At 44.1% G+C, this 11,641-nt stretch overlaps 1 protein-coding gene across 1 annotated transcript in view; it reads left to right on the forward strand.

Annotated features, from left to right (window-relative positions):
- Positions 1-2,341: 2,341 nt before the first annotated feature.
- TEX26 (testis expressed 26) overlaps positions 2,342-11,641 on the forward strand; it is a 27,851-nt gene continuing 18,551 nt past the window's right edge. The window contains exons 1-2 of the mRNA XM_012642122.1: positions 2,342-2,393; positions 7,674-7,758. Of these exons, the coding sequence (XP_012497576.1) occupies positions 2,342-2,393; positions 7,674-7,758 (137 nt within the window). The remainder of the gene's footprint in view (positions 2,394-7,673; positions 7,759-11,641) is intronic.

The raw sequence follows: 11,641 nt of genomic DNA on the forward strand, positions 1-11,641 counted from the left end.
TTAGCATTTAACCTATTCAATGTAACTATTCTCAATTGTTTTGGATCAATTCAAAACTGTGTAAAAGGCATATTAGTAACCTAGATGTTTTAATTTCTGAATGATTAACTTGTGCTGGCAGGATGATACGGAACATTCCCTCTCATCCTTTTGGAAGAAGAGGCCAGGATTTACTTCAACTTCCCACGTAGCCCCTTCACGCCATTGTTTAACCCACGCAGCGAACCCTCCTCACGCCCAGGTGAAGTCAGACTCCTCGGCGTGGGCAGCAGGGCCTTCCACTCCACTGGCTCTCTGTCCCCCGCGTCCTTCACAGTACGGCGATACCAGGCTACTCAAGGTCTCTGGACTACACACATAGTTCCACCCCACTGGGCCCTCCTCCCCCCTGATGCCACATCCTCCTCCTCACCTGGTTGGCTCCATGCATCCCTGAGGGCTCAGCTTAAGCATCTCCTCTTCTAGGAAGTTGTCCCCTATGGCACCAGGGCGTTGCCCTTAATGCCATCATGCAGCTGTGTTCAGTGCACAGTCAGTATTTGTGGAGGGAAAGAAGAAAGACAGAAAAAAAAAAAAAACAAAACCAAAAAACTCTACTTAATCATTTAAAGGGGTTGCCTCGGGCAACCAAAATTCAAAGTCAGGAATGACGCTATACCGTTCACACTAAAATGGACCCACACAAAAATACAGTTTGAAGCAGAAATGAAAGACTATAAAAAGAATGAAGATCAGAATAGCAATCAGACAGAAGAGTGACACCTTAGACTTGTGTGGCTTTACAGTTGATACATTATTGTTAGAATCAGTAATCTTGACAGCCCGGTGAGGGGGTACTAGTACACTCATTTCACAGGTAAGGACACTGGAGCCGACAGAAGGATCTGGTTTACCCCAAGGGCCTCTGGGTGGAAAGCGACAGAGCGATATCTGGCTCTCGACTCAGTGCGTAACCCACCATTTCACAGCTCGCCTAAGATGACACGAATTGTAAGGTATTAATAAGAATTCACTTAAAAAATTCCATATACTCACTGCTCTATTTAAAAAATATATTTCTCTTAAATTATGCTATGCTAATTAGTTTTACCATTTCTAGACAGTAATCTGTTATTGGGTGCTACTTTCTTAATATATATGCCACTACTGAATCCTAATTTAGACTGGTTCCTTTTAATGACGTCTGTGCCTTCTAATGTGTTCCACCCTTCATTGCTTCCAAATTTGAGAGTCTAAAATGTGTTACATTCATTCCGTTATATGGATAGGACTGCCCGTAGAAGATTCTAGTTTAGCTCTTCATATTTAAGAAATTCCTCGCATATATATTTGGGATGCTTACTTTGATGCTTTTTCTGTCTCCTTTGATTAACTCCTCTTTCGTTACACTTCACTGTTCACCTAAGGTCCTAAATTAGAATAACCACTTCAAGGATAAGGAACTGCTGTAACCTGCTTTTTAAACATGTTGCCTGCAGTCTGCAATGTGCATTTCCCGTCTTCCGTTTCCACCCATGTGGGTAATAGCTGTGTTCTGACCCGGGGGCGTTCAGTAGTTACTCACCACCTACTCTGTATCAACTTACCAGGCAGGTGCCAAGATAAGAAGATAAAAGACCCTCATCATCCCATGAGAACCCTTACATGGGGGTGAAAGACACAGCTTAGTCTATGCGGTAGAAGAACAATGAAATTGACAATCACGAAACACTATGGTTGGTGCCAGGCACACGGTCTGGTGCGGAGGAAGGTGTCAGAAACACCCCTGCCCTCGCCTGTTTCCAGGCACCCTCTGCTGCCTCTCCTAATTCCTGAGCCAGGTGACACTTTCGATAGCATAAAACTAGCAGAGCAACTGCTTCTAGTTACCGACAGCAGATTATTGTGATTTTTGTCTTCTTGCTCGGCTCCCATTTACTGCAAGGACCCACGACAACTTTGCCCACGTTTGCTTAAGCTGGAAGTTACGAATGGGTGGAAGTTTGCAGTGGAAAATCTGACAGTACTATTTTCTTTTCAATCTGACCCCTTTTGCTCCTCTTCCGAAATACACAACCCAGTGGTCGGGCTCATTGTCAGAACTACACAAATACGTGAAAGTAAGGGAGCCGTGTGATCAGAAACACATCTCTGCGGTTTGCACCCCACCCCTGGGCGGGCAGGGCAAGCCCCGGGCGCCGCCCGAATCTGCTCAGGCTGAGCTGTGGGAACCCGACCCGCGTCTCCATGGCGACGCGTCACAAAGCGCCGCGCGGGGCCTCTGGCCCGGCCAAGGTCAGCTCCAGCCGGTCAGCTCCAGCCGGTCAGCTCCAGCCGGGGCCTGCGACTGCCTCGGGGCGGAATGGCGCGGCCTTCGCGCGACCTCTCTCTGTGCGGCCACAAGCTTGGGCCAAGTAAGACAGCGACCCGCAGGTCTGCAGGGCGGGGCTGGGGTCTCTCGGGGTGAACGGGCACTGCTGGGCCAAGGGGCTTAGGTCTTCAGGGTGTTGCCTGCCTCCCAGGGACAGGCTCAACTGAGGCAGAGACGGGGAGTCAGGCAGAATGACAGGGTGTTCGCGACCTTGGCCCTTTTCAGCTCTTATACTCGCTGCCAAGTCCCCCTCCCTAAAACGCCAGGTGCTTTAAACGCTGCAGGAAAAGCCTGGAAAGGAGAGGACAGGAAAAAGGAGGGACCGGTGCCGTTCCAAGGAGAACAGGTACAAAGGTAAAGAAGGAACAGAAGTCAGGCAAACCTTGAAGAGAAGAGGCCTGGCTTGGGTCCTGACCCCCCATGCAGGGCCTGGGAAACAGCAAAGAAACTGCGTGCGTGTGGGTGTGCGTGTGCATGCATGTGTGTGTGTGTGCACGTGTGTGTGTGTGTGTGTGTGTGTGTGTGTGTGTGTGTGGCAGAGGCAAGGACCCTCCACCTAGCTGTAGCACAGGCCGAGAGCTGTGGCATTCAGCTGCTGCTTCCAACCCTGGGCTGATTGTTCTTTCAAAGAGATTTCCTGTTTGACAGGTGTAGTGCTCTTGGTCCTAGCCCTGCATGCAGATGCAGCGGGTTTGCCAGCTCGGCTCTTCGGGTCTGTGGAGGGAGGACCACTCTACTGCGATGGCAGTGGCATATATACTGTGTAGTCTGCGCCATCGTGGCCTTTCTCATGGCAATGACTGCACATTGCAGCATCCAGCTAGAAAACTGCGGTTCCATGGTGGCTCCAGAGCGGTGAGGAATTGTCCAAGTACAAATTCCTTAGAACAGTGTTCCCATAAGAGAGAATGAAATGTGTATTTTCATTCCAATCCATTCCTTTTTAAATTATGAAGAGAAAATGAACATACTTAACTCCCACACAAAATATCAAATATATTTAGTTTCTGTATGGCGGCAAGGCACGCAGGAGAGACAGAGGGGGAGGAAACTCTCCCAACATCCTGGCAGCACCCCTTTGGGTGCTCCTCTTCCCTTTCTAACCGCCCTGCTGTGGTTTTTCACTGTCTCCTGTCCCCCTCCTTCTCTGGGAAATGTTAGAGTCCTCCGGGATTCACCTTTTGGGGCTTCCATGCTCTATGTGAGTGGCCTTCAGGTGCCATACAAAGGTGCCAATGACTCTCTAATCTTCATCTCTAACTCAGACCTTCCTCCTAATTTTCAGACGAGAATATCCAACTGTCTATCACCCTTTAGATGTCACGGCAGGGCCTCCAACTTAATATGTGCAAAATTACACTCCTTGTCCTCCTCAAAACGCCCAGAGAGCTCAGGAGAGTCCCAGCTGCTCTGATTAGAAGGGACAGCAGCTTCCTTGAGACTGCAATTGGATCACCAGGTCTCTGATTCCGCCTCCAAAGTTCTCCCTCCCTGGGTGAGTTTGACGCCTCCTCTCCAGACTCAAGTCTCTAATGGCCACTCTGTGCTACTCCATCCTGCAGTGCTGGGTCATCCTCCCAAAGGTGGGCTTGGTGTGTCACTGCCCAGCTTTGGGGTGAAGGTAGGACAAGGTTGATGATGAGTGTGACGACTAACTGCTATTGAACAACTACCAACTGGGCTCTTCCGTGCTGTATTAGCTTCCTGTGGCTGCTCTATGTTACCACACACTGGGGGCTTCAAACAACAAAAATTTATTTCTGACCGCTCTGGAGGTCAGGACTCCAAGGTCTGGACAAGGCTGGCCTCCCTCTGCGGGTCCTAGGGAAGGATCCTTCCTTGTCTCTCTCAGCTTTGGCTGCTGTCAGCATTGCTGACTTGTGGCAGCATCTGTCCCGTCTCTGTCTCCATGGTCAGACTGGCTTCTTCTCTTCTGTCTGTGTGGCATCTCCCTCTGCCTCTTTCTTCTACGGATGCTTGCAGTTGCATTTAGGGTCCATGGGGCTAATCCAGGGTGATTTCCTCATCTCAAGATCCTCAATCGCATGTACAAAGACACCTTTTCCAAATAAGGTCAGATTCACTGGTTCCGGGGATTGGGACATGGGCCTGTCTTTTGGAGACCACCTTCAGCATGCTGCAAAGGCTTTACATTCATCGTCTCCTTTAACCCTCAAACCAACATAAGATTAGAATTATTAGGTACCATTAGGTATCAGACTATTGTGAGAATAAAACGAAATATGTGGAAATACTTTCTAAAGTGTAGTATAATATACACATCAGTTACTATTTTATATTTTCAAAGCTTTGTAATATATTTTCATAATCACAAACACATCCAGTGGGTCACCAAGGTTAACAGAAGAGGGATTAGGTGTTGCAGGGCACACGAGGCCTGGCCGGCCTGTTGTTCTCCATCTCTGCCTTTGCTTCCCTTACGTGGGGCCATTTGTCCTGTCGCAGACTCTCAAAACTCCTACTACTTCCTCTGCAAATTGCTTTACTCTGTGTCCTCCTGGGTGTCCCTGTCAGATGTCTACTCAATCAAATCCCAGCTCAGATGCCGCCCATGCTATGAAGTGCCCCGTGCACCTGCCCTTGCTCAGCCCTAGGGTCCCTGTGACGCATGGGATGTCGGCATGGTTTTAAACTTGTGCTCACAGGGTGTTTAGCTTCTCCACTGCCCTTGAGTTCTCCGAGACCTGGACAGGCTCTGTGTCCCAGCGCCCAGCGCGGGCTTTCTCTGTCGCAGGGCTTCAGGACTTGTTTGTAGGAGGAACCGAAAATGAGCCAAGGAAGAAAGAAGCGGGAAGACAGAACCACAGGGCGATGGACATAAGCTACAGAGAATGACACCGAGATACCAGCCAAGAAGAAAGGCAGAAGAAACAGTGACATGCAGAGAACACACTAGAAACAGATTTTTAGAACATCGTGATGATGGATTTTTAAATGAACATTTCTGTTAATGAAGAGGATTAATTCCAATAACATACTTTATTTTCAGAAGCTTTGACAGTGGCGGTAAAAAGCATAGAAACATGGACTTCACAAAAAGGACTGTAGCAAGAGAAATCACTAAACACAAATTAAAGGAGGTTGTACTAAAGTCAAGTGCGCGTCCACGCGGGCTACATGGGAGGTGGCGGAGGGGCTGCCTGGTCTCTACCACGGTAACACAGGAAGAGGGAGGACCGCTTGGCCTCGGGCACTGGAAGCAGCCAGGCATGTCGCTCCTGTCCCGCAGGCGCCTGGAATGGGCACTTAGCAATCATCGGGCCCTGCTGCCAGCTCCCAGCCTGTCCTCAGAAGAAGCACCCCAGACGGAGACACAGAGAGGCACATCTTGCTCGCCCACGTGATTGGTTGGGAAATGCTGCCTGAAGCGCTGTTCTGCCAGGGTCTTTGAGGCTTATCTGATCCTAACAGGAACATGATCTGTACTAGGTTAATGTTGTTTGCCTTAGGAAAAGGAGGGCTAAGTGATGTGTCTCCTGATCCTTCCAAAGTCCAACTCAGAAGTTCAAATGAGGTTAAAGAAGACTTACTTTTAAGAGCTGCATGCCTCGCACCTCCTTCCCTTCTTCCTGTCCACACTGAAATTCTTTTAACAGAGAACATTTCATTCTACTATTGGAATAAAATACTTTCAGGCACAAAGTGATTCCCAGTAAGGCAGGAGTATCAAAGGCTGATGTCATTTCTAATAGAGTGGGATCAGAGAGCAGAACCCGGGAGTGTGTGCAAGCAGCCGTGCAGAGACGGGTATACAGGCGGCTAAGGCCGCAGGTCTCTGACTGGGGGAGCTTCCTGGTGGAGGTGGGACTTGAACCAGGGTGAAGGCCATGAGTAATAGTCACGGCTGAGCAGACCCTGGCTGGAAAGGAGAGCCTGTTCAATTAGAAACAAGGTCTGGCTGGGAGTCATGAGCAGATGAACATCAAGAGGTTCACAGATGACAGGAACCGTAAATATTTGGCCAGCGCTCTCTATGCTAGGCAGTGCATACAGCTTTTAAGAATATTGGGAAATTGACGAGAGATACTTTATAGCAATTGTAATAGGATACATGAGCAGGAACAAAAACAGGCAAGAAGGTGGCTACCGTCTTCTAGGGATGAGGTGACAGACCCTAGACAGCATTGTTTATTTAAAAAGTGGAGACATTGCAACCCAGTTTCTCATGACATGTGAAAAGCAACAGGTAATTGCCCAGATGTGAAGAATGAGAGAATGACTGAATTTTAAATTTAAAATACATTTTTTCAAGAAATTGGTGGTACTTTGTGGACAATGGGAGGTTGGGGCAGGAAAACTGTGCTGTTGCCAGTATCTACCTAAGGATAAATTCTCAGTCGGCATCCTTCTGGAACCATCTAGCAGTATTTGCCGCAAGTCTTCCCTCCCTCCCTTTCTTCCTTCTGCTCTTGGATGCCACAAGCTCCTGGTTCCCTCCTCCCCTCACTGACTATTCTTTTCGGTCCTTCACTTGGTCCCCTCGTCTCCCAACCTCTTAACGTTGGGGTGCCCCAGGCCCCAGCCTTGGGACTTGTCCTCTACCTCTACTCCCTCTCCTGTGTGTCACTCCACTCTCCTAGCTTGAAATAACGCCACACCGCAGAATTTTGCACAGTCATTACAAAGAATGCATCTGAGATGAGTTGGAGGGGTTTTCCATAAGCCACTGTTAGTAACAGATATAAGAAAAGGACACTTTGTGTAATATGAACCCATTTTTGTAAAACAAAATGGTGAGAACTAAAACCCAATATGTCTGTGTGTTGATATATGTGTGCATAAATCTGCATATGATTACATCCACACGTATGCAAGTACAGAAAGAAACGGGCACAATTGTTAACATGGGCTACCTGGGAGGAAGATGACAGTGGACCAGGAAAGGAAGGTGTGAGAGGGTGTCCAGCCTGGCCTGTCTGATATGACCCCGTGTGTAAAATCATCCCACGTATGTATAGGCTTATTTGCTATGACTCATGAAATGTTGGTCACTTAAGATGATAGAATTTCAAATGAACTGCTTTCTTCTTTTTATTTTTATGGCTTGACTTCTTTAAAACAGCACGTATGAATACTCAGGCAAAATGATAAATCTATTTTTTATTGGGGGGGAGCCCAGATAATTAAGTTGAGCTTCTCTTTTTTTTCCTATTAGAGGCTGTAAGTTGGCCTTTACTCCTTAGACTCTGAAGTTTTTATTCAAAATGTTTTTTCCCTTACAAAATTATTTTAATGGTTAAAACAATGATTGATCAAAATATTCTGGCTTGCCACATGTAAAGCTGCCTTCTTGTACTTTCAGCAGGCGATACCAGCTGGGATTCCTACGCCACCACGATGAAGACTGCGTTCACACCTAAAGTGGGAGCAGTGCCTGCTCTTGTGCGGTAGGTCCTCGTTGCAATCGGACTGACACATGCACTTCCATTTGCCCACGTCTCTTATTATTCAGAATCCAAAACAAAGGGAGAGAGTAATTAGAGAAGGCTCGTAAAAATGTACTCGGGCATGGGTGATCACGGGCACAGCCCTCTTCCAAGCATCAGGGAGAGTGCCTTCCCACAAACAGTACCCAAACCTCCCACGAGAAAACCAGAAAATCCCCACGCTGGTTCTTCATAAAGTTACCATGTGTCATGACTTACAATAGACCCGGTACATAGGTTAACAGGATTGTGCTGCCTGAACATCAGTGTGAACTGAACACACTCCCTAATACATAGTAGGCAGGCAGTGACTATCGAGTGAATGGCTGTGTGGATGAGTGAATACTCGTTATCCCAACCATCACCAACACTAGTCCTGGAAGCTAGAAGAAGGCCACAGTCCCCCTGTCCTTACCTCTGCTCCTGCAGACATTGCTGCTGGCTTGCAGCTTCTCCTCCAATTCCACCTGAGCTGAGGGTGGGGGGGAATTTCTAAACATCGGTTGCCTTTCTGAGCTCATCAGTAGGTGAGTGAGAGCAGGATTCGGGACCTGTCTCATCTTCCAGTGCATCACAAGTAGGTGTGAAATCAGCATGGAGAGCCTTCAATTGCCTGTGTTCACTTTGTGAATTGTTTCCAATCTTTACTGGCTCTTTTTACCTTAAAAGTTCAAATTATTGAGACGTGGAACAGAGTATTGGCAAGACCATAGATGTGGAGTCTGGCAGAAATAGGTTCTGTCCTCAGCTTGAGGCTCTAGGCTCCAACCCTTATCATCTCTGCTACCTTAGACAAGTAATGGGTCATCTGGGGCTCAGCTTTGTTGCTGGTGAAATGGGGATGATGATGCCTGCCTAAGGTGGCTGTTCTGAGGACACAGTTAAAGCATGAGGACAGTGACTAGCACAAAGAAGTTAGTCATTTTCATTCATTTTTTTTTCCTACATAATACATGATAGACTTCCAAAAAGTGCAAGGCCACAGGACTCCAGATTTCTGAGTTACTGAAATCACCCAGTCCTGCTATCGCCCTTCACTGGGAGATTTATCATCTGACTGTAATGCATCTGCCAGGTGTATGACTATATCATCGAAGAAGAAACATTTGGGATAAAAGCCAAAAACAAATAGATACTTAGGGAGTCTAGGTCAGTGGTCTTCAAATTCACATATTTTTAAAGTTCTTTAAAAGTTTCGACATAAATTTAAATTGATTAAAAGATTTAATTTAAAAGATTAAACTTCCAGCCCATCCTTAATATTGACATTTTAAAATAAAACTTTTAAATATAACCAATGAGCACTCTAGATGCCTTAGCAAATTAATATTAATACTTGCCATGATCCTTTTAATAAATAAACAAGCTCTTCTTTGATAGGTAATTTATTTCATTCCTTTTTCTTCCTGAACTCTCATTTCCACTCCACTTCCTCCACAGACTTTTTTTCCTGCTGTAATATATCTTATGTTTGAAAGCAATTTATTGATCACTCTATTATCCTTCTTTGCAACTATTTTAGTGTACTAGTTGAAATTAATTTTTAAACATGTTATGTGACCCTAAGTACTGAGTTATCACATTATTTTTGGTATACAGTTGCTCAAAGCAACAAATACATTACAAATGTTGATAATTACTAAATACAAAAAGTACATTTTTTGCAGCTGCATCTTAATGAGATAAATGAGCCGGTTTTTGTTTTAATTAGTTCAGTATCCAGTTTTGAGTATTGTTATTTTTATAATGCGACTGCATTCAGCAAAAGTTTTATTCTGGTCCTCTTTCGTTTTCAATTTATAGATTCTAATGTTGAGAAACTTTGTTCACATACATAAATAAGTAGATATGAATGAAAGGAGTTTTAGTATAGCAATGTCATTCAACACTCTGAACTTGTTCTGAGTCATATGCCAGAAATCACAAGGTGATTTTTAATGACTGATCTAGTGACAACTTGGTTTAGGTACCCCTTCAATTTTATCAAAAGCCAGTAATGAGGTGATTTGTCATCCACTTATTGAGTTAGTCCCTATCTCGGTCTCTGAGAAACAAACTGAAAAGGCACATCTTAACAAATGACTATTAAATTGCACCTGTTACTCTTTCACTTGGAGGCAACCTGTTTAATATTTTATGATCAAAAATGACTTGGAAAATGAAAACATTAATTTTAATAAATGTTTTCTAATACAATCTCCTTTTTGGATGAAAGGCTTTATCATCACATACTTTGATATATTTTTATCAAAATCTTGGAGCTGAAGACTTAGCTTATAGAGTTTATACTATATTTACCTAGTTGGCAAAATCAGTCCTTGTTGTCAAACCAATGAGTTGAATTAGGTTTATTTCCTGTCAATATCTGACTACATTATCAGTTCAAATAAATGTTAATATATGTTTTGAAGAATATTTTGAAAACTACTGAAAAATGAATTATGGAATGCATATTTTAGAGATTATCAAAAATAGACAGGAGAAGTATAAAAAGATTCAGGTCTTATATGATTAATTATATCCATGTAACAAACATAATGCAGTGAAATGTGTAGCTAAATGTATAAGTTATCAATTGAGGAATATGATAAAAAATATGATGTTACTTAAATATATCCTCATGTATATAGGACTCTGCTGTTTGAATTTTGGGAATAATTAATAATAACCGTATATAAAAAACCCAGAAACAATTTTATTAATTTAATTAAACATCAAATCAAATATTTACTAGTATTCAATGAAAGAAAGTTATTCAAGGTGAAAACTGATTGGTCTGGAAAGCCAGTATAGACTTGCATGTATTATTAAATATTTTACAACATAAAATAAAATAACGACTGGTTATGTTGGAGTAAATATTTCTTAATGTGATTGGATTACAAATAAGATTTAAATACTTTAATGAGTGATGAATACAAAATCTGAAAAAAAAAATCATGTTTCTGATTTTACCAGTATTGTCCAGTGAATCTTCAAAAATTTAGTGTCTCAGAAAAGATGCTAGTTATATTTAAAGTCATCAGCACCAACCTGTCCTGCTTCACCCACTCAGAGATGCTGTTCTTTCCAGCTCATGACATGTCCTAGGGAGTTTTTTCAAAGCCAAAAAATGCATTATCTTTAAATATGTGCGGAAAAGGGCCATTTTAAGCATTCTATATTCTCTGCTCTTCTCTCAGAGGCCACTCCCTAAAGAGGGATGAACATTTTGTAATTCTTAGGAGATGGAAAACCAGGTGTTACTCCCAGCCATGCAGCTCCTAAATCCAGAACACTTAAATCCAGAACATCCCTACATAGGCTGTAGTGCCCTGGGGGTAGCACAGCCCCGCACTCCCTACAGCAATTCGTAGGACCCTGAGAAACCACAGCTCCAGGCAAGAGTATGGAACTTGGATTGCAAGGAGGCGTCCCTGAAATCACCCCTCTCCTGACTGGAGGCTTGTGTCTCCAGGCAGTGCATCAGAGAAAGACCCCGTGGTACAACGGACAAGAGAGAATGAGGCGGGGGTATGGGAAAGAAAGAACCTGTGTACACATGCAGGTTTGTTCTCAGATTTGTTTTTAGGAATGAGTATATTGAGAAATTTTGAGATCTGAAAATTGATTCTCTTAAAGCTGTGTTGTGTCCCCTTTGGAAAATCTCTAGTTTACATCTAAATGATAGTAAATCAGTCAATCATCCAGATGTTTCCAACTTCCCAGATGTTTGTTTCTTACAGACATAACCTGAATCTACCCAGCCCTCTTTTTTTTTTAAAAAAAAAGATCAATGTGAAATATTTTAAACATACGCAAAGAAATATACAGTGAATCCCCAGCTATGCCCAGCTATGCCAAT

This window comes from Propithecus coquereli, unplaced genomic scaffold (genome assembly GCF_000956105.1).
Source record: "Propithecus coquereli isolate 6110/MARCELLA unplaced genomic scaffold, Pcoq_1.0 Scaffold175, whole genome shotgun sequence".
Classification (NCBI taxonomy): domain Eukaryota; kingdom Metazoa; phylum Chordata; class Mammalia; order Primates; family Indriidae; genus Propithecus; species Propithecus coquereli.